The sequence below is a fragment of the Leucopleurus acutus genome (assembly GCF_964270905.1).
Source record: "Leucopleurus acutus genome assembly, chromosome: 7".
NCBI classification, from domain to species: Eukaryota; Metazoa; Chordata; class Mammalia; order Artiodactyla; family Delphinidae; genus Leucopleurus; species Leucopleurus acutus.
In genome coordinates, this window is record NC_139150.1 from 5177452 (window position 1) to 5200581 (window position 23130).

Below are 23130 nucleotides of genomic sequence, written 5' to 3' on the forward strand. Positions count from 1 at the left end.
TTAGGGTTTCAACACATGAATTTGGGGTAGGGGACACAATTCAGCCTATAGCAGTTTCCTTAGCACAGTGATTGTGAGAGGCAAAAAGAAAACAAGGGAATATAAACTCTTACAATCAGATTGACATGGTTATAAAGGTAGAGAACTCTTTGTGTGATCACTTTCTTACCCTACTAGAGAAAGAGTAAGTTGGTGAAACTTTTCTGGTGATCTGTTTGGTAATATCAAAAACCTTTTAAAAAGTTATACACACATACACACACACACACACACACACACACTGCTGGGTCTAGCAATTCTACTGCCAGAAATTCAACACAAAATAAGGCAGCTGTCCTGTTCGGAGAGGTACAGAGAAGGGTTATACCTGCATTACCCATATTTGCAGAAAATCTGGGGTCCACTTCAATACCCACTAGGAATAGTTATGATGAAAAAACAGATACCAAGTGTGGGCGAGGATGGAGAGAAACAAGAACCCTCATACGCTGCTGGTGGGAATGTAAAATGGCACAGCTACTGTGGAAAACACTTTGGTAGTTCCTCCAAAAATCACACGTGGAATTACCAATGACCCAGCAGTTCCACTCTGAGGCATGTGCCAAAAAGAACTGAAGACAGGTTCTCAGCAAATAACCTGTACACAAATGTTCATTGCAGTATTGTTCACCACAGCCAAGAGAGGCAGACAACACAGGTGTCCATCAAGGGAGGAATGGAGAGCCGAATTGTGGTCCATCCACACGACGGGACATTAGTCAGTCATAAAAAGGAACAAAGTACGGATACCTGCTACAACATGAATGAACCTTGAAGACATTACACTAATTGAAAGAAGCCAGACACAGGAAGTCACATAGTCTATGATTCCATTCACATGAAATGTCCAGAATAAGCAACTCCATAGAGACAGAGAGCAGACTGATGTCTTCTAGGAGTTGGGGGGAGGGAGGACGGGGGCCAATTGCTTGATGGGTCCTGGATTTCCTTGTGGATGATGAGAATATTTTGGAATTAGACAGAGGTAGTGGTTGCACAACCTTGCAAATGTGTTAAGTGCCACTGAATTGTACACTTTATTTTTTTGGCTGCTCCGGGTCTTAGTTGCAGCACACAGGATCTTCGTTGAGGCATGCGGGATCTCTCGTTGTGGTGTGCGGGCTTCTCTCTAATTGTGGCACACGGGTTTTCTCTTCTCTTCTCTAGTTGTGGCGTGCAGGTTCCAGAGCGCGTGGGCTCTGGAGTTTGCAGCACACGAACTCTAGTTGAGGGGCGCGAGCTCAGTAGTTGTGGCACGTGGGCTTAGTTGCCCATTCGCATGTGGGATCTTAGTTCCCTGACCAGGGATAGAACCCGCATCCCCTGCATTGCAAGGCGGATTCTCTACCACTGGACCACCAGGGAAGTCCCCTGTACACTTTAAATTGGTTAATTTTATGTTATGTGAATTGCACTGCAATTAAAGACAAACAAACAAACTGGTAGCAATCTAAATATCAAATAAGAGTCTCTTCCACACAAGGAATCACTTGAGGCTGCTATCAGTCAAGATGGAGATGTTGAATTATTGGTGCAGGAAGATGTTCACAATATGTTAATAAATGATAAAAGCAGGTTACAGAACTATGGCGTATAATGGCTTTTTTGTCAAAATACGTCTCTGTTTTTATGAACGCGAAGAAAAACGTCTGCAAGGAATAAGCAAAACATGTTTGCTTTTGGTTTTCCTGTATTTGTCATGAAATAATGAAAATGTCTTCTTATGTAACCAAAAAGCATGATAACCAGATACTTCCTTAAAGAAATTAATCCTGTTCTCTGAGAGACTCTCAGGGGACTCATCACACATCTGTTGGCCCCGGGCTCAGGACTAGAATTCCTTTCTTGCCAGGGAGGAGGCGGGGAGGCTGCCCAGGTCACGTGTGGAGGGGCAGGTCTGCATCTTCCCCCAGGACCCCCTCTCCCTGAGCTAAGCCCCTCCTACGACCTTGCTGGTCCCTGTCCCTCTACAAAACTTTCTTGAAGGATTTAAGCTGAGGAATCAGGACTTCAAGACACACTTGCCCTGACTTGTCCCCCAGCAATAGAAGCAGCACCGGATGGGGATGAGGCCAAGCTGGCCTCGGGGGCTCAGATTGCATCTCTGACCCCAGCTGGATGTCCCTCCTTGAGGCCCAGCCCAGGCTTCGGGTCAGGGTGGGGTTTCCCAGGGCTTGGCCGTTGCTGCCACATCTCACGGCTGGGCTGTTGGTGAGAGGAGCTTTCCCAGGGTCCCAGCAAGCCCCCCACTCCTGCCGGAAGCCCTTCCTTTTCCCACCAGCAAGCTGAGTCCTGGGCCAGACTATTGAAAACCGTAACTGGGGGCCTGGAGCTGCGCTGTGGCCAGAGGAGCAGCTGTGGCTCTAATTACCAGATCAAGAGAAGGTCTTAGAAATTCTCCCAGGGAAACAGCATGTCCTGGGCTGGGCCTCATGATGACTTCATGAATTTGTGTCTGTGTGTGTGTGTGTGTGTGTGTGTGTGTGTGTGTGTGTGTGTGTACGAATGTATACATGTTATGGTTGCCAGATAAAATACAGACATCTGGTTAAACGTGAATGTCAGACAAATGAACAGTTTTCTAGTATAAGCAAAGATTGCATCCTGTATTATTTTTATTTTCTCAATCTGGCAAGCCTGATACCTGTAAACATGGGCTTGCAGAGAACTAGCAAGTGTCTACACTGTGCAAGAACACACATGTGTGTGTATAAACGTAGGCAAGGCCAGGTGTGTACATAGATGCCGAGGTGCGTGCACACCAGAACGCAGGTGTAGAGATTTCACTGTGTGTGAGTGGTGCATGGCTGTGAAACCTTTGGTATGTTAAGTGAGTGTATAAAAGTATCTGTGTACAAAGATGATCATGTACGTGTTTCCACGTTTGCATCTACGTGTGTGTACACCAAAGCACATGAAGTGTCGGATGTGGAAGTGTTCACATACATGCACGTTACAGGACATTAAAGCTGGAAGGAAGCTTGGAGATCTCGCGCACGTAATTGTAAATGTGAGAACACTGCGGCCGGCCAGCCAGACCACCTGTGTGTGTGCACGCACGGGAGTGTGCCTGAGCTCTGGGGGTGGCGGCAAGCACGGGAAGGCTCTCTGACTGTCACCTCGTGCCAGGCACTGCGGCCCACAATCACCACAGCAGCTGCCTTCTTCTGAGGCCCATTTCCCAAGGGGAAGTTCAGGTGCAGCGTGGCCAGAGCCCCAGCCTCGCCCTGTCTGGCAGACACGTGTGCCTGCACGTGGGTTACGTAAACGCTGGGGCCCGGAGCTGCAGCCAGATGTTCTGTCTCCTCCTGGAGCCAGATGGCGGCTGATCTGGGAGTTTCTGCATTTTTCTAGCTCCTGCCGTCCCCTTCTTCTGCCCTTTCTGGACTTTTCCCCAGGCAGGGCAGGGGCTGGGGACACAGGGACCTTGAACTGGACCAATTGCCTCATCTGGGAAGTGGCTTCCCCCAGGCAGGGGCTCGGTGATGGTGTCTTGGTAGATGCCCACGCCCCCAGGGCAGCTCTTAGCTCAGTGGTCTCCCTACGTCGCCCCAGAGCAGACCTGCCCCCAACTCACCTGGCCTGTGTCCCATTCTCCCCCGAGCTTTTCCCTCTTCCAGGTGACAGGCGATAGCCAGCTGACCTAATAAACCCACGTATTAGTTTCCCAGGGCTGTCACCATGAGGGACCACAGACTGGGTGGCTTTAACAACAGACACGTCTTTCCTCACTGTTCTGGAAGCTGGAAGTCCGAGATCGAGGCCTCTCTCCTTGGCTCGCAGAGGGCCGTCCTCTCCCTGTGTCTTCACACGGTCTTCCCTCTGTGTGTCTGTGTCCAGCTTTGCTTCTTGTAAGGACACCGGTGCTATTGGATGAGGGCCCACCTAATGAGCTCAGTTTAACTTCATTGCCTCTTTAAAGGTCCTATCTTCAAATACAGTCACATTCTGAGGTCCTGGGGGTTGAGATTTCGATATACGAATGTTTTGGTGGGGGTGAGGGCACAAGGCAGCCAGTTAGCACCCATGGTAGTGTGTTCTTGGGAGCGGGCTTCTCCCAGCCGCACCAGCGCCAGGCAATGGCTGTCGGGGGTCTTCAGAACCCCAATTTCCTGCTTTTTATTTTGACAACTGAGAACTTTACTGGGGGCCAAACAGACACACTACAAAGATGCAGAGCCAGGTCAGAGGTGACCTCCTCAGCCCTGAGCCCCAGCTCTGTGGGAAGGACGGTTTGGACAGCATGGAGGGGAAACGTGACAGCTCAGGGTGGGTGGGGTCGGTTCACACCCCCTTTGCCCACCCATAGCCTGAAGCCAGGGAGCGTGGGGTTGAGGGGGGGTGTTCAGGGCAGGCTCCATAGTGCCTGGGGCACTCGGTATGGCCCTGACACACTTCCTGGGCCTCAGTGTCTCCATGTGTGAAAAGAGGCCGCTGGGCCCACCATGACCTGGGTAGGTGCCCATCTCCAGGTTCCAGTCCCCACTGACCCCTGCCCATCCAAGCCCCGAAGCATCCTGTCCTGTCCCAAGTGCCCAGCGGGGACTCATGATCCTTTGGGGGTATGTGTGGCCCGAGCAGCTCTGCCTTCCTTTCTCAACCCTTCTGTGAGCTGGGCCCAGGGCTGGGTGCTCTGGGTGCTCTAGCTTTAATCCTCACACCTGTGCAAGGTAAGCATCATCCCCATTTTATAGAGGGGGAAACTGAGGCTCAGAAGGGTTCAGCGACTTGTCAGTGCCGGAATTTGAACCCGGGGATCTGACTCCCATGTGTGTGCTCCTCCCTCGAGACCACCCTGCTCAAACCGCCACCCCAGCCTGTCCCTGAGCCCCCTCGGCCCTCCAACCACGTGACCTTGACAGAGGAAACGCAGGGAGGCTTCTGTGTTTTGGGAAGTGATCGCACTGGCCATGGCAGCTGGGGGTGGTGCCAGGAGGCAGGAGAGCACTGGGCAAGTTCAGGACCAACTCCAGCTCCAGGAGGAGCAGGTGGGTTGGAGCAAGGAAGTGGGGGAGGACGCCTCACGTTGAGGGAGAGCTTTGGGGGCTACTCAGGGGCTGGGGGGGGGCCTTGTTCCCACCATACCCAACCTCCGGGTCAGGCGGGACCCACGGAGTCCGGCCGAGGTGGACCTCAGACAACACAGGCTGCCGTCCAGCACAGTGGGATTTGACTCTGTTAGAAAAAAGTGGGGCTTCCCTGGTGGCGCAGTGGTTGAGAGTCCGCCTGCCGATGCAGGGGACACGGGTTCGTGCCCCGGTCCGGGAAGATCCCACATGCCGCAGAGCGGCTGGGCCCGTGAGCCATGGCCGCTGAGCCTGCGCATCCGGAGCCTGTACTCCCCAACGGGAGAGGCCACAACAGTGAGAGGCCCGCGTAAGGCAAAAAAAAAAAAAAAAGAAAAAAAGAAAAAAGCCAACCCACCCCTGTGCTGCCGCTTCACCAGTCCAGCCTCCCTTCAACGTTGGTGCGTGCCCTGCGTTTCTGTTTTCCAGAGGGTTCTCTGCTCTGAGGCCACTGCAGCCTGGGTTCCAATCCTGACTCGGCCACGTCCTACCTGAGTGACCTTGGAGAAATGACTTTTGCTCTCTGAGCCTCAGTCTCCCCACCTGTAAAATAGGGGTAAGGTCGTCATAAGGATTCAGCGAGATGAGGCAGGTGGAGGATTTAGGAAGTCGTAACCCCCCGCACCCCACCCCCAACCCAAGTCATGAGTTGGACGTCAGTTCCATGGAGAGGCTGGTCTCTGAGAGGTCAGGAATGATAGACAGAAATCGAGGGGTAAAAAAAGAGATGATACGGATTCTATACAAACCCCTCCAGAAAAACAGAAGAGGCCAGCTTCACCCTGACAACCGAAGCGGACACAGACAGATCGAGGAAACAACACAAACACCCCCCATGGATAGAGAGGCAAAGATCCTTAACAAAATCTTTATCCAGCGCAAAGCAGTGATATTTAGAAAAGGCAGCGCATCTTGACCACTTGGGGTTTACCCCAGGTATGCAGAATAGGTTTACCATTGAGAACCAAATATTATAATTCACCGTAAAAAAGGGGGAGTGGCTGTTGGCTTCGATCACCAAAGCGCATTAACTATGTCTGAGGGAGCACACACACTCCGCGTCTCCGGTTCCATCACTGGGGCCCTCTCGGCTGTCACCCCACCTCCCGCCGCCTGCCCGCCTCCGCCCAGGGTCTCTCCAGGAACGGGTGTGACGGCGAGTTCCTCCCTCCCTCCCCGGCTCTGCTCTTGAGGGCTCCCCCCGGGGGTCCGTCCAGGATGGCAGGGTGGACCCTGCGCCAGGTGCCCAGGTAGGGAGTATCCCTGAGTCATACATGACCCGACAGGGACCACTGTCATCCCTGTCTGACAGATTAGGACACCAGGCTTGGAGAGGGCATGTGACTGCTGTGTCAGTGCTGGCGCTGAGCCCAGGGCTCCAGCACCTGGTGTTGCTGACACCTCACAGGACAGGATGCCGACCGCCTCTCCAGGGAGACTTTTCTCCTAATCGGTTGTTAGGCACTTGGATTCCACTGCCCACCCTGAGCTTAGGGGGTCTGCTGAGAGCCCTACATTCTTCAGAAACCCCCTCCTCATCTTAAAGGCTCCAGAGACCACCATGCACCCCTGCAGAGACAGAGGCCCTGGGGACCCGCTGGGGATGTGGGCCTTGGAGGGCAGCAGCCCGTCCCCAGCCCAAAGCTGGAGCCGATTCGCCCTGGATGACGGGTTCCCGGATTCCCGAGGGTCACCCCTCCTGCTCAGCGTCTCATGGATACGCTGCCCAGGAGCATCTATGGGAACGGGCAGAATGTATTTTGAAGACTCTGCAACCAGCCAGTGTTCAAGGTTGGAGGTTGGGGGGTCTTCATTGTGGTGGCCCAGCCGGGTCTGGCATCCCCGAGCTCCTTTAGGGAAAAGACAAGGTGCAGATCTCCTGCACCCCCAGCAGGGCTGGACGCGAAGGAGGCTCCAGAGAGGAGCCTTGGGAGGGCGAGCAGGGGCGGCTTGGGTCCCACCTGCAGGGCCATCGGTCTTGGGGGACCATGACCCCTGAGGGTGTGGGATCTGCAGCGGGAGGGGAAGGTATTCAGGCCTGAGGGCTGGACCTGCAGAGGGCTCTGGGCCCAGGAGATCCGATGCCCTTCATCGTCAGCAGCAGCTGGACCCTCGGATGGGACTGCGCTATACCCCTGTCCTGTCCCAGTGGGGCGGCTGGGAGAGGAAGTTGTCCTTCCCCCCAAAGGATCCTGCGTGTTATGGGTTGAATTGTGTCCCCGCAAAAGATGTTGGAGTCCTCACTCCCAGTATCTACGGACGTGACCTTGTTTGGAAAGGTCCTTTGCAGATGTGATTAAGATGTTAAGATGAGGTCATTCTGAGTAGGGTGGGCCCTAATCCAATAGGACTGCTGTCATCGTAAGAAGAGAAGATGGGGACTTCCCTGGTAGCCGAGTGGTTAAGACTCCGTGCTCCCAGTGCAGGGGGCACGGGTTCGATCCCTGGTCGGGGAACTAAGATCTCACATGCCGCACCGTGTAGCCAAAAAAAAAAAAGAGGAGGAAGACACAGACGCAGGCAGCATGCCCTGTGACGACAGAGGCAGAGGTGGGAGTGACGTGGCCACAGCCAGAATTGCCGGCCACCACCGGAAGCTGGACGAGGCAGGGAAGGATTCTACCCAGAGTCTCAGAGGCAGCGTGGCCCTGCAGACACCTTGAATTTGGACTTCTAACCTCCAGAACTGAGAGAGAACACACTCCTGTTGTTTTAAGCCACGCGGTTGGCTGTGGTTACTCCTTATGGTAGACAGGAAACGAACCCACCCTCTGTCGGTGCTAATGTCTACCTCGCCCTGAGCCCACTTGTCCTGGTAGCGACCACTTCCTTGGGGGCAGGGTCTGGGTCAGCGGGGAGTGACAGGGTCTTGGCCCCCAGGGGAGAGCCCCTCAGCACCACAGTGAGGGCTTTTTCCAAACGAATCACGACCCAGGCCCTGGGCAGGGTGGCCAGTGCAGGGCCCGGGGATGGAGGGAGCCCCAGCAGGGCTTCTCAGGGAGAAGGGACCAGGCAGCCCGGAAACGCCTAGGAGCCCATTGCCCCCTGACCACCTGACACCGTGGCCTGACTGGGGGTAAAGAAATCACTCCCCACCCCCATGTTAACAGGGACTCTCCCACCTGGAATCTTGCATCAAACGAGGAAAAAAAACACACAGGAGAGGACCTGTTTGCACATCTGTATTGTCACATGAAGTGCACGTCCAGAACGGCTGACTTGGAAACGACCTATTAGGTCACATGGAGTCCGGCCCCTGGGGGCCAAAGCGGCACCGATGCCCGTGGGCCCTGGGCTTTCCGCAGGCGGTGGCACAGACACCCGGTCTCCCCAGGCTCTGGGGCCCAGCGCTGGGAGAGGCCAGCTCACGCCTCAGGCCCTTCCGCTCCTGGGCTGCATCTCCCAAAATGCGTCTGGGGAAATGCGGTTCCCTGGGGGGGGGGGGGGGGTTAATAGCTGTTCCTTGAGAAAAGGGTTCTGTAGTCAGATAAGTTTAGGAAACATGGATTAAACAAGATTCCACGGAAGCTCTTCTACAGGACTTTTGCCTTTACGACAATCCCAGCCCTCGTGAACGTCCAACAGCGTGTGTAGCATTTCCCAAAGTTATTTGACCACAAGACCATTTCTCTTCCCAACGTGTCTTGCAGGCTGGTGTCTGGTGGGGCACCCTTTGGAAAGCTCTGCCCTAAGCTATCGATGACCATTAATGGCAATGGCACCTGTGCTGGGTGGTGGGTTGTGGGCATTTCGCTGGGCGGTGTGCTGTGGTCAGGTGGGCACAGCCAGGAACTCAACAGTCGTGATGGTGAAAGGACAAGATGAGACTCGGCCCCTCTCCCGCCATCCCGGTTCTCACCTGGTACCTCCAGAGCAGAAGCGGAGCAGGGCTATCCGCACGGCTGGGCCCCAGCCCGTCCACAGAGGGACTCAGGGTCTGATTGAAGGAGCAGGGGGCACCCAGCGTGATGGGAGGGACGTGCCAGTCACTGGTGGGCCCACCTGAGGTCACCAGCCTCCACCGGCCCACGGGGAGATGGGCTGGGGCTGCCCGGTCCCCCCTCCCCTGCCAGCCCTATGTCCTCCTGCTGCCCCTCGGGCCACCCCAGGCCCCGGAGCCGCAGATGAACGGCTCACCAGGCGGAGATGAGCATCTGACAGGTGTTGGAGGACATCCAGACCAGCTCGACCAGGCGGAACTGGAAGTAGCCGATGACGAAGCCGGAGAGGACGTCGGTGATGTGGTGGCGGCCGATCATGACCCGGGACAGGCCCACGCAGAGGGCCCAGAGCACCAGCAAGACGCGCAGGGGCACCGCCAGCACCAGGTGGCTGAGGAAGAACTTGGAGACCATGGCCGCGCGGCTGGCGTGGCCGGCGGGGAAGGCGTAGACATCCATGGTGAGGTAGTCCAGGAGGCCGGGGCTCGTCTCAAACGGGCCGCGTCGCTTGATGAGCTTCTGCACGCCAGCCACCGTCATGATGTCCAGGAGCAGGGCTGCGGGCAGGAGAGAGAGGCCCCGAAGGCCGTCAGCGCCGCCTCCGCGTGCTCTCCCCCCACTGCGCCCGGGCTTCCTTCACTTGAACCACGCGGGCCTCTGAGCAGGTTCCCACCTCGGGGCCTTTGCTTGTGCTGTTCCCTCTACCTGGAAGGCCCTTCCCTGGGATATCCGGACAGATAAAAGTGCTGAATGAGAGAGTGGCGATCAGGGGTTTTGTGGGCCACTGGGGGCCCGTCGGAGGATCTCATCCTGACAAATGGGGCCCTGGGCTGGTGGTTTTTCTCAAAGGACTTCACTGAAGCCCCCGCCAGTCCCCAGAACAGGGTGTTACCATCGCCATCTTTTTAAAGTTGAACTGAAATTCACATAACACACAATTAATTTTTTTTTTTTTTTTGCGGTACGCGGGCCTCTCACTGTTGTGGCCTCTCCCGTTGCGGAGCACAGGCTCCGGACACGCAGGCTCAGCGGCCATGGCTCACGGGCCCAGCAGCTCCGCGGCACGTGGGATCTTCCCAGACCGGGGCACGAACCCGCGTCCCTGGCATCGGCAGGCGGACTCTCAACCACTGCGCCACCAGGGAAGCTCCATAATTAACTATTTTTAAGTGTACAGTTCAGCGGCATTTAGTATATTCACAATGTTGTGCAACCGTCACCTCTATCGAGCTCCAAAAAGAAACCCAGTTCCCATCAAGCAGGTGGTCCCTGTCCCCCCTTCACCCAGCCCCTGGCAACCACCAGTCTGCTTCCTGTTTCTAAGTATCCGCCTATTCTAGACGTTTCATGTAAGTGGAATCAGACAATACGTGACCTTTTGCGTCAGGCTTCTTTCACGTACCGTAATGTTTTTGAGGCCCATCTATGTTGTAGCCGGTATCAAAACTTCATTCCTTTTTTTATGGCTGACTATTATTCCATTGTCTGGACCTGCCACAATTTGTGTATCCATTCACTGCTGATGGAATCTGGGTTGTCTGTACATATTGGCTGCTGTGAATAATGCTGCTATGAACATCTGTGTACGAGTGTTTGCGGAGAACCCGTTTTCCGTTCTTTTGGGCACATCCCTATGGGCGGAATTGCTCCATCACGTGTTAACTATGTATAATTTGTTTTTTCTTTTGGCTGCGCCTCCTGGCTTGCAGGATCTCAGTTCCCTGACCAGGAATTAATTGAATCCAGGCCCTCAGCCGTGAAAGTTCCGTGTCTTAACCACTGGACCGCCAGGGAATTCCCTATGTAAAGTCTTTTGAGGAGCCACCAAACCGTTTTCCATGGCAGCTGTACCATATTGTCCTCATTTTACAGAAGACGAGATGAAGCCCTGGAGGTTGGAGCACCCCTGCCTGCTCCTCCTTCTTTCTGGATGTTTCCCTTTCCCTCCCTCTGACTTCTCCGTCATTGCCAGGCCTCAGCCTAAATGTCACACCCCCAGTGAGGCCTTCCCTGCCCTCCAGACAGCCCACGCTCTCCTCATGGCACTTACCCAGCCGCAACTAAGGAACCCGCTGGGTGGTGAGAGGTTTGGGGTTAACCCCTCACTTCCTCCCCACCACCATCACTTCACAGAAGGGGGGTCAAGCCAAATCTATTCTGTTCGTAGGCGTATGCCCAGGGCCAGACACAGGATGGCAGTCTCCAAATGTTAGCTGAGTCACTGGCCTGGGGTGCGGAGCCAGAGGGGCGGGCTCCTTTCCCATTTGGGGAGCTTGGGGGAGAACTGGATCTCTGTCCGTCCTGTTCACCACCACCCCGCTGTGTGGCCTTGGAGAGGCTGCTCTGCCTCTCTGTGCCGTTAGACGAAGGCCCACGCCAAGGGCCCACTTTCATCCAGCTGATCACAGTGGCACCCGGTCAGCCAAAGTGGGGGCTTGCGAGTGCCACAGAGACCTGGGTTCGAGTCCCAGCCTCGGAGCCTCCTGACTGTGACCTTGGACAAGTCGTCTAACTTCTCTCACCTGTAACAAGGTATCCCAAACACCTGCCTCCCAGACGGGGTCTGACACAGTGCCTACAGGGTGACTGACTGTCCTGGGTTTGCCTGGGACACAGGGGTTTCTAGGACATAAGAAGTTCAGGGCTAAAACAGGGAAGTCCCAGCAAACGAGACGAGGTGGTCCCCCCGGGTGCCTGGCGCACCAGGAGGGACAGAGAAGGGGGGAGGATTATGACCAAATGCCAGTTCAGTGCAGCCTGGCTCTGGGAACTTCCCTGGAAACTTTACAGGAGATACCGAAACTGTTGCTGCAATCCCTGCTGCTCAAAATGAAAAAAAAACCCCAAAAAACAAAAAAAAACCTTCTGGGAAAAAAATGACACGATAGATGTTCACTGTGGAAAATTTACAAAATAGAAGACAAAAATAAGATTTTTAAATCACCTGTAATCCTGCCACCCAGAGGTAGCCACCTTTCCAGAACCTTCTCTCCATCTATAGAGTGTAGATTTAATAAAAAGCTGTAACGTGCTCTACACACAACGTTCTGTAACCTGCTTTTGAAAGATGCCGGGTCACACCCCCCGGGACACCCACGGCTGCAGCGTCCGAGGTGCCCTGGCTTATTTACCTGACGGTCCCAGCGTTGGATGTCTACACCGCTCCCGGGTAACACTGCGCTCCCTGGTCAGTGCAGAACTCCCTTCCTACCCTCTGCAGGGTTGCTGTTGCAGTCTGGGCTCTTGGTTTGGGACTTGAAGCCCTGGCCTCCCCAGGGCCTGCCCCTCTCACTAGCCATAGGGCCAGCTGACGTTTGCCCACCCTGGGATGTGCCGGAGCAGCCAGGGAAGGGGCAGAAGCAGGAAATGGTGGATGCAGAGGCTGCCACGCCACGAGGGGAGGAGCCTAAGGGAGGGAGGGAACCTTGTTCCACACCCCGCCCCGTATTTCCAGGGCAACTGGTTCCCGGGAGCCAGGCCTCCCAGCCTGCATGCTGCTGACCCAGGTGGAGGCCAGGCCCAGGCTGGGAGCCATCTGGAGCTCGTTGGGGGGGTGGGGGGGGGGCGGTCACAGTCCCAGCAGGAGGGAGGGACCAACAGGGCAGGTGGGAGCTGGAGGGAGGCGGCTGCACCTGACCCCAGGGACCCTGAGGCTGACGGAGCAGCCCAGGCAGGAGGCCAGGCTTTTGAAAGTTGCCCCTCCCTCACCTTGTGACAGGCTCTCTCCACCTGGGGAGAACTGCCTGGGGAGGAGGCAGTTCACAGGTCAGGGGTTAAACTTGCAGGTTTCAGAGTCACAGGTGGGGTTCAAGTTCCTCCGCTCACTAAGAACAAGTCCCTTCACCTGTCAGAGCCTCCGTCTACCCACCTGTAACAGGGGTTATCACAGGGTGAAATGAGCTCCTTAGTGTCTGCGAAGTATTTCGAACAGCCTGGTATGGGGCGTTTGATGCCATAGCTGCTGTTATTACTGCTAAGCCCCAGCCTGGCCTGACCCAGGTAAGCAACTTAAGGCTTTCAGACCCTGCAGGCTGGGTGTCATCAAGCAGGGGCATTGGTGAGAGGGGTTCCTTCTCTGAGGTCTCACCAGCATCAAAATGATGTGGCCCAGGGCTTCCCTGGTGGCGCAGTGGTTGAGAATCTGCCTGCCAATGCAGGGCACACGGGTTCGAGCCCTGGTCTGGGAAGATCCCACATGCCGCGGAGCAACTGGGCCCGTGCGCCACAACTACTGAGCCTGCGCGTCTGGAGCCTGTGCTCCACAACAAGAGAGGCCGCGACAGTGAGAGGCCCGCGCACCGCGATGAAGAGTGGCCCCCACTCGCCGCAACTAGAGAAAGCCCTCGCACAGAAACGAAGACCCAACACAGCCATAAATAAATAAATTAAAAATTAAAAAAAAATGACGTGGCCCAAATTCCGAGACCCTCACCACCTGGAGGAAAGTCAGAGCATCCTGGGCCAGGGTCTGGAGCGGGCTAATGGGGGCCAGGATCAGGCCCTAAGGCAGATCAAACCATGACACTAGCCACTGGGAGGTGTGGGTCATCTATCTAATTGGTGACCAAGTTCCTCAGCTGAAAACCAGGGCTCAGCAAGTTGGCAAGTTCTTGTCGATTTAAATCCGCCTTCCCAGACGAGTGTAAACCACAGCAGAGGTGCCCAGAGAAAGCTGCTGGGTTCAGGAGGAAGGCGGGAGGGAGGGGCAGCATCGTGCGTCCACGGGCTGCCCAGGGGGGAAGCCATGCTCAGGGCCTCGCTCCCGCGTGGTGTCTGAAGGCAAGGCGGGCTTGCACCTTGGCCTCCCCAGGTGTCCCCCTGCTCCTCGTGGGCTGTCAAGACCCACAGGCCAAGAATGAGCAAGACACACACCTTTCAAACTGTTTTAGCAGCAAAACACGTTTCCCCAACGTGAGTACACACAGAGACTCAGTACACGAGCCCATGAAAGAGGCCGCCGCGTGGCTGAAGCTGGGGGGGTGGGGGGCCCTCCCCTGCCCCCTCGAGAGGCTTCTGGGGCTGGCTGTGTGCCGTGACTTGAGAACCCCACATCTGGGCCTTTGGGAATCTGCTATTCCTGGCTGGCTCTGTCCCTCGCGGCCATAATGAGGTGGGGACGGCCCCACTGACCTGGGCCTCTCGGGACCATCGGGTCAGCCTGGCTGTCCAGCTGGCCCGGCCCAGCCTGTGCTTGGTTCATTCATTCACTTGAGCTGCAGGTCTTGGGCCTCGCTGGTTCCTGAGTATGGCAGGCGAGGGCCAGGCCTGGGGCTGGTGAACCAGGCTGGCAGGGTGCCAGGTGGCTTGGGCGGTGAGGGTGGGGAAGATGTGCAGTCGTCAACACAGGGGCTCCTTTCAAGGTGTGGCACGCCCACAGCCTCTCCCCACATCACACTGCTGCTCCCTGGTTCTGAGAGTTGGGGGGACGGCTCTCCAGCAGAGCTGGTGGCCCCCGGGGCCTCGCCGCTCCACTCACAGCCCCTCCCCCCACTCCCGCAGGCTGCTCACACCCCCTCCGGCACCACGACCATCCCTCGTGTGACTCTGATTCTGACACTGTCAGCGTATAATCTGGGGCCCAGAAATAGAAGCAAATGGCCCCGTCACTCAAGGCTCCGTGAATTCCACTCACACGGCCTGTTGAGCTCCCTGACCTACATTCTCTCCTGGAATGGGAGGGGGGCAGGGGGCCCTTGTGGGGAAAGGTCCTCTTGGCAGCAAGCTCAGGGGCGAGTCAGGAGGGGCCGAAGCCATGCCACCTGCCCCGACTTGCTGTGTGACCGGGGCTGCTCACCTACCCTCCCTGGGCCTCAGGGCAGAGGCTGCACACCTGGGCTCCAACCGGCCTCAAGGTCGACTGCTTGTAAATTTCATGACCTTGGCACGTCTCTCCCGCTGAGCTTTCTCCCTTGGTTGATAAAATGGGGATCATTCCAGAAGCTACTCTGAGGGCCGCCTGGGCTGCAGGGCTGGGCCCCATCACCTCTCACGCCTTCCCTCCCAATAATCTCCACTCTCCACCCCTCTCACGGAGCGGGGGGGGGGGGGGCTGAGATGCCTGAACCCTCCTTGCAGGAAGCACACCCATGCTCAAGGCCCTGCTGTGCTGCCTTGGTGTCCACTATTCTCTCTCAGCCTGGCTGGGGGGCTGCCAGGACGACTCCTCAGGGCCCCTCACGCTCAGCTGCTTCCCCTGAGATGTGCTCCATGGACCAGCTCGGCAGCAATAAGGCTGGGCTAGGGGTGGGGGAGGGGTAGCTATGGACCCTGCAAGGAGCAAAGACAGAGCCGATACCTCTTACTGGCTGGGGCTGGGAGGAGGGGGTCCCAGCTCTTCTGGCCTCTGATCCCCCATTCTGGCCTCTCCGGGAGCTGGGGAACCAGCCCCGGTAGTGCTGTGGGGGTGCTGTAAATCGGTCTAAACTTTCTGAAGGGCATCTGGCTTCAGACTCAGAAGTCTTTCCAACAGGCCTCCCTTGACTCAGGCCTTCCATCTGTAAGACTATCTCCTTGGGAAGTAATTATGGATGTGCCCCACATCAAGGATGTCCACTGCAGCGTTTTTTGTAACACTGAAAACCCCAAACCAACCCAATGCCCTTGAGTCGGAGACAGACGGGAGAAACCGCGGTGGAGCTCTCTGGGGCCACTCTGGGGCGAATGATGAAGCTGACGTGTATTTATAGCCACCGAAGGATAGCTACAGCGTTTAAGTGGAAAAGGCCAACGACCAAACTGGATTTACAGTACGATGCCGTTTTTGTAAAATAAGATGTTAATGTGTTTATACAGAGAAAAAAGTCTGGAAGGTACCACGCTAAATGTTAACAGCGCTTCTAGCTGGGTGGGTTGATGAGGGCGATTTTTGGTGTCTTTCTGTAATTCTGCATTAAAATTCTTCTTAGCATGAAGGTGCATGACTTGTGCACATTTAAAAAGAGTTATTTTGGGCTTCCTTGGTGGCGCAGTGGTTAAGAATCCGCCTGCCAGTGCAGGGGACACGGGTTCGAGCCCTGGTCCAGGAAGATCCCACATGCCACAGAGCAACTAAGACCGTGCGCCACAACTACTGAGCCTGCGTGCCACAACTACTGAAGCCTGCGCACCTAGAGCCCGTGCTCCGCCGCAAGAGAAGCCACTGCAATGAGAAGCCCGCACACTGCAACGAAGAGTAGCCCCCACTCGCTGCAACTAAAGAAAGCCCGGGCGCAGCAATGAAGACCCAACACAGCCAAAAATAAATAAAATAAGTTAAAAAAAAAAAGAGTTATTTTTACAAAAAGACAAGTATTGCATGATTCTGCTTTTATGAGGTCCCTAAAGTAGGCAAATTCATAGAGACAGAAAGTAGATTAGAGGTTGCCAGAGGCTGGGGAGGGGGGCTGGGGAGTTAGTGTTTAATGGGTGCAGAGTTTCAGTTGGGGAAGATGAAAGAAATGCTGGAGATAGACGGTGGGGACAATTGCACAACGATGTGAATGTACTTAATGCCACTGAACTGGACACTTAAAAATGGTGAATTTTATGTCATGAGTATTTTAGCCTGGAGGGACCATTTCGCTGAGGCCCGCTGAGATGATGATAAGTGAAGCTGGGGGAAGGGTGGAGAACGTCCTACCTCTGCGGAGCTGCGCTGGTGTCTCCAGCAGGAGGGCTCCTGACCGTGAAGGTTTGGGATCAGAGTCTAAAGATTCATCAGTTAGGGACAGGCTATGCAGACCTCCTGGAGGGCTTGTCACCTAAGCTGTGCCCAAGAGCAGGGGCCAGCGGGCTGGGATGAGAGAGCTGACATGACAGATTATATGGAGGGTGGGTGAGCAGGGGCTGGGGGGGCGGGGATGCTGTGAGATGCTTGGGGCGGGTGGGGGCGGCGCTGCCAGGCTGAGGGTGAGGTTCTGGTTTCTGAACCCCTCGTGCTTGGTGTGAAGGGAGGAGTGGGGCCGAGATGGGAGGTTCATAGCCCAGAAGGCCCAGTAGGGCCATGAGAATGAGGCCAAGCTGGGCAAAACGCCACAGGAGGTCATTTTAGAAGCATATGATATGCTAGTTTGGGCGCAGAGAAAAATTCAGAGACCCATGACCCAAAATGCAACGGAGGTTATTCCTGGGGAAAGGGCTTAAGGGAAACAGTCACTTTCTTCATCACCTGTCGTTGTCTGAATTTTCCTTACCGTGAGGATGTGCAGTGAAAAGGTGCTCAACATCACTCCTCATTAAGGAAGCACAAATCAAAACCACAACGAGATACCACGTTTCACACCCATCAGGACGGCTGTTATATAAAAAGAAAAGTGCTGGCAAAGAACACTTGTGGAGAAACTGGAGCCCTTTTGCACTGCTGGTGGGAATGTAAAATGGTGTAGCTGCTCTGGGAAATAGTCTGGGGGTTCCTCAAAAAATTAAACATAGGATCCAGCAATTCCATCCTGCTTCTATACCCAAAAGAAGTGAGAGCACGGACTTGAACAGATATTTGTACACCCATGTTCATAGCAGCATTATTCACAATAGCCAGAAGGTAGATGATGGATAAACAAAATGTGGTCTGTCCACACCATGGAGTATTATGCAGCCTTAAAAAAGAAGGAGATGCTGACACCTGCTACGACACGGATGAACCTTGAGGACAGGCTGCTAAGTGAAATAAGTCAGATATTAAAAGACAAATACTGTATAATGCTATTGATGTGAGGTCCCTAGACTCGTCAGTCATAGAAACAGAAAGCAGAATGGTGGGTGTTGGGGGCTGTGGGGAGAGGCATGGGGATTTAGTGTTTAATGGGAGCCGAGTTTCAGTTTGGGAAGATGGTTAAAAATGGTTAAAATGGTAAGTTTTATGTTATGTCTATTTAACCAAAATTTAAAAAATGACATAGAAAAAAAAAGAATGTATAGTTTTTATAATCAGGGACATTTCAATAAAGATTCTTTTATAGATCATGGAAATAAGACATGGAAGCCATTTTCCACCAAGGACAGGCCCATGGGGGAACCAGGATGGGCTTGGTGAACGGGGATGGCCTGGGTCCCCTGTCACCTGGCCCCCTTTGGGATCATCAAGTCGGGTGTTGCAGGGGAAGGACAAAGGAGGGGATCAGGTCATCTCACAGGTGTCTAGAGCTTGGAGGGGACCTGGAGGGACCCTGGACCTGGGACTTCTTTTGATGCTGGCAATGGCGATGAGGATGGTGATCACTGATGCCCAAGCTCAACTGGCATTCGTATGAGCCATGCACTTTCGTGTAATGCTTCAGGGAAGTGTCCCAGCAGCCCACTAGACAGATGAGGAAAATGAGACTCAGAGAGGCAAAGTCATTTGCCCCGGTTCCCACAGCTGGGTCAGGATTTGCACCCAGGTCCGGCCAACTCTGGAGCCAAGCTTGTGCCAGCTGCCAAGATCCCTTCTGGCTTTGACGTTTCCAGTCTAGGCAGCACCGCACACTCTTGGGGAGGAACGCAGGGACCAGAGCAGAGAACTTCCTCCCGGCCCAGCTGGGACTCTTCCCGGGTCCAGTGTCTGGAGCTCCATTTCCCGAGGCTCCTGAGTTTTCCGCTTTGGGGCCAAGGAGAGTCCAAGTGCCAATTGTAGAGGGGAAGGGCTCTGCCCTCAGGACTCTGCTGGGTGCCCTGGTGCTCAGAGCAGGGCGGGCGGGACCAGGCAGGGCCCCCTCATCCCTCAGGGCCCTGAAGCTTCCATGTCTGCCTGCCACCCACTGTGCTAAGTGCCTTACCAGCTCCCCTTGAATCCCCACCACAGTCCTGAAGCCCCAGGTACAGATGAGGAAACTGAAGCTCGGGGATGGGAACTGACTTGAGCAGATCGAGTAAGGGTCAGAGTGAGGACCCGGACCAAGTCCATTCCAACCTCAGAGCTCCAGGACTGAAAGGCCGCCCAGGCCCCCAAAGACGAAAGAAAAGACAGATCTGTGCACAGTTTGTGCTCCACGGATGGTCTTTCTTCCCTGGGCAGAGAGTGGTGTGGGCAGCTCTTCTTGGCGGGTCAGGTCAGAGCTGTGGGATTAACCCGCCTTGGCTATCTGCTGCAGTTTACAGGGTCCACATCCCCACGAAATGCCCCAGGCCCACAGACCACCCTGTCCATTCTGAGCAGCTGCTCTGTGCCGGGCTCCTGTCTCTCTGTCATGTCGGTACCTGGATGCACCAGCAAAGGTGCTGGTAAAAGAGAAAACTCTTCCCAGGTGCCTCCTCGCTACTCACAAGCTTCAGCGTGGACTGCGTGGTAAGCCCGACCCGCAGACGGATGCTGAGGGGGGTGGGGGGCAAGGGGTTTGCAGCCTAGAGGACTTGGATTTGCTTCCCAGATCTACCACTTACGGGCACGTGGGGGCGGGCAAGTCCCTTGACCCCTCTGAGCCTCAGTTAACTCTGTGAAGTGGGTGTATTAATATTTACATTACACAGTCATTAAAAAGATTTTAAAATCATGAAATACAGGACATTCAGGGCATAGTACTTGGTACATAGTGAAGCTCAATACATGATGATTTAAAAAACTTAGAAATGACTGTCCTTCTTATTCAAGAAGGGAGGCACCTCGAACTTTGCTCTTCACCCTATGAAGCAAACTCCTTTGTGTCCCCAGAATCTGGTTGCTGGAAAGAGCCAGAAGCCGCATCTTAACAAACTGTTAAGATGTTAAGAGTTGTTCCCAGCTCCAGTCCTGGCCCCATCAATGACTAGCTACGTGGCTGTGGACAAATCATCTCCCTGTAGAAGTGATGATGTGGTTTATGCAAAACCGGGCACGGAGGAAGCGCTGAGCAAATTATGAACACAGCTTCACCACCTCCATCATCTTACGCGGGAGGAATGTGCAGACAAGGTCTAGGGAGCAGGTTTGAGGGGTGGCTCAAGGATGCTTTCCCACCCCCATCCTTGGACACCTGACCCCCAACACAGTTTTCTTGAGCTACTGCTCTGTGTCAGGCTGCAGCGGGCACCAGGGAAACTGTGGGTAATGAGACCAGGGTTCTGCCCCCCGCAAACACCCGGCCCAGCACCTGGGCCACCTTGCTCTGTCCCTCTGTCCCAAGCCCAGGGCACGTTGCCTGAAAAGAGCACAGGCCTGGATGTCAGGTGCAGATCTTCAGACCTGGTGCAAATCTCCCGCTCTGAAGCTCTGGTCAGGTTGCTTTATTTACAGGAGCCTCAGTTTCCTAATCTGTAAAGTGGGCATGGTAATAGCACCAGTCCCATGGGACTATTTGGCATAGGAACAAGTAATGTAAATCATTTAGGAATAAGAACAAGAAAACGTTGATGGTACCAGACCCAGCCATCTCCTGCACGAGCAACTGCTGTTCTCCCCTCCCTACATCCCACCCACAGAGTGTCCACCCCAGATGCTCTGAGACCTGAGTGGGGAGCCACATTGTATTGCAACTTCCCCTGGGATGGCAGTTCTCAGTGGCCCAACACACACCCCTTTGGAAGTGGGACCCCTTGTCAGTGTCTGCTTAGCCTGAGCCATTCCCCCCGCCACCGACTTGTGCCCCAGATCGTGGCTGTGCTGGGAAGGGCCAGGAGATCAACATGGCCCACCGTGGAGGGTGGCAGCATTGGGTCCCCGAGCACCTGGGGGATCTGGAGGTGGCTGCAGGGTGGGCCGCGTGGGGGCTGGGCATCACCTCCTGGAGAGAGGGGAAGGCCTGCTTTCCACATGGCGCCCACGTGGCACCTGGCACAGGGCAGAGCTCAACTGAAAGACGCTGGTGACAAAGACTTTGCAAAAACAAACCAAAGCTCACCAGGCCCTCCTCTCCTCCAGCGACTCCCCCAGGGAAGCGGTACGTAAGGACTCCAGGAGGCCATGAGTGGGTGGGAACCCCAGACTGGACCCCTGCACCCCCAGGCCCTGTGGGAGGATCCCGGGTGGCTTGCAGGGTCCCTGAGCCAAGCAGCGGGTTGATGGGAGCAGCTCACAAGTGCTGCCTGCAAGCAGCCTAGGAACTCAAGGACCCCAGCCTATGGGATGGGGTGTTACAGGGTTAGACACCTCACTGCAGAGCACCCGCCAGACTCCTGGCCACTTCCCTCGAGGTCACGGCCTCCAGCACCCCTGTTCAAGCTGCTTCTGGGGCGGCGGTTCAAGCTACTCCTTCCCCAGAGCAGGGCCCTTCCTCAGAAGTTGCCGCTGGGGCCCCGCATTCTCAAGGCCCTCACTTTGCAGGGGGCTGTCATCTGGGCATCCTCAGCTCTCTCTTCCCCAAGCCGGAGGCTTGCCTGTTTCTGGGGCACCCTCCCTGCCTAACCTCATTAAATTGTTCCAGTCGGTTTCTGAGGGCCCCGCTGGTCCTGCTGGGGTGGGCTCCCTCCCCGGGCCTGGCGGGGTGGGTGGTGGACGGCGGGCACACTCACCCAGAAGTAGGTTCATGAGCACCTCCTGGCCGGCCAGCGTGCTGCTTTTCACCAGGCAGAGGATGGTACCCCCGATCCAGGGGATGCCGTGGCCTGTGATGCCAATGAGCTTGACCATGGAGCGGGCGCTGGCCCAGGACGCAGCCCGGCCGGCGCACACCCCCAGGCGCTTGGACATGCAGATGTCAATGGCCAGTAGGGAGTTGAAGGCGATGCCCTTGAAGGAGGGGTTCAGCTGCATGCAGTCCTCCTCGGGCAGCTGCTGAGACTGGCGCCGCTCGCGGGCCCCATCGCCAGGGCACGAGGGCTGTGCCGAGGGGCCCGAGGCCTTCCTGCCCGAGCTGCGGGGCTCCGGCGCCCCCTTCGGGGGCTGGTTCAGGGACAGGAACTCGGCCCGGTTGAGGACGTTGTTGCGGTCCCGGGCCCGGGCCCGGCTCTGGGAGGCAGGCATGGTGACAGTCACCCAGCGAGGGCCGGTGCCAGCCTGGCTGTGAGGCCCTTCTCTCCAAAGACGGAAGCCTGGAGCCTCCGTTGCTCCCGGCCTCCCCTCCTGCTCTGCGGCAGCTGTTAAATATAGAGTGCGGGACTGCACATGGCTCCTTACCTCCGGCTGCCACCAGGCTCCCAGGGAATGTCAGTGCCAGCTGGGCAGCCAATCGAGCCCCCCAGTGCGGGCCAGCGCCAATGGAGCCACCCAGGAGGTGGACACGTCCACAGCTGCAGCCTGGCTGCCTCGGGCCTGGGCTATTTAAATCTTCCAATGGCTCGCTCCCGGGGTTTGGGGGACTCTGGGAAATGTAGTCCTCCTGCTGCTCTGGCCTCGGCTGTGCCCCAGGCCAGAGGCCTAGATGGGGGCCCCCGACTCAGCCCTGCTTTGACCAGCTTCCCTCTGAGCAGGCCAGACCCCTGTGAGCCAGGCCCGCCTGACCCACTGGCCTGGACAGCTTGGACCTGGTCCCATGGACTAGACGGTGGAGTCCAGGCCAGAGGCCTCTCCGGACACCAGATGGAGTGAATGACGTCACTGAAAGCATCACCCTGGGTCCACTGGGGCTGGGCCCAGCCCCTCCCCTCTGTGACAGCATTTCATTAAGCTGGCAGGCTGGGCTTTTCTATTTTCAATCAGTCTTGAATCGGGCTTCAGTGCATGACCGTTCAATCAAATGGCAATCTGTAAGATTCGATTTCCATTAGAGGGAGGAGTAATTAATTGGTTGGTAATGGATCTGCCCCTCGGAGGTGGCCTCCACTGCCCGGAAGCTTTGCGAAGGACAGGATCACTTAAAGCAGCTTCAGGCAACCCCGTAACTAGTTCCCGAGCTCCTGGACCTGTGCTAGGTGCCTGGAACACTGCAGCGAGTGGAACACATCGCATGCGTCCCCGTCCCCAGAAAGCTCACAGTTCAGAGGGGATTAAACGAATGACACGTGTGAATAATTGCAAGCGTGCAGATGTGTTGCAGGATCATAGAACAGGGCTCCGGGCCTGGCCTGGGAGTTGTGGAGGGCTTTCCCCCGGAAGGAAAGGCAGGTGAGAGGCCCTGGGCGAGGGAGAGCCTACCTCCTGCCCTCCTGCGAGGTCTGGGGGCCCGTGTGGCAGTACATGGACCAAGGGGGCAAGAGAGGCTGCAGACCCAGAGAGGGGCAGACCACGAGGGCCCAGCCGAGGATTTGGGGTTTGAGTCTGGCCTCCCTGACTGCAGGAA

General features: G+C 55.8%; 1 protein-coding gene across 1 annotated transcript; it reads right to left on the bottom strand.

Annotated features, from left to right (window-relative positions):
* Positions 1–9238: 9238 nt before the first annotated feature.
* Positions 9239–21875, bottom strand: PLPP7 (phospholipid phosphatase 7 (inactive); the record flags this gene model as incomplete). Its single annotated transcript, XM_082842381.1, has 2 exons — positions 9239–9603; positions 21425–21875. The coding sequence occupies 2 exons, from the start codon at positions 21873–21875 to the stop codon at positions 9239–9241; spliced, it is 816 nt and encodes a 271-aa protein (XP_082698507.1).
* Between the last annotated feature and the right edge of the window lie 1255 nt (positions 21876–23130).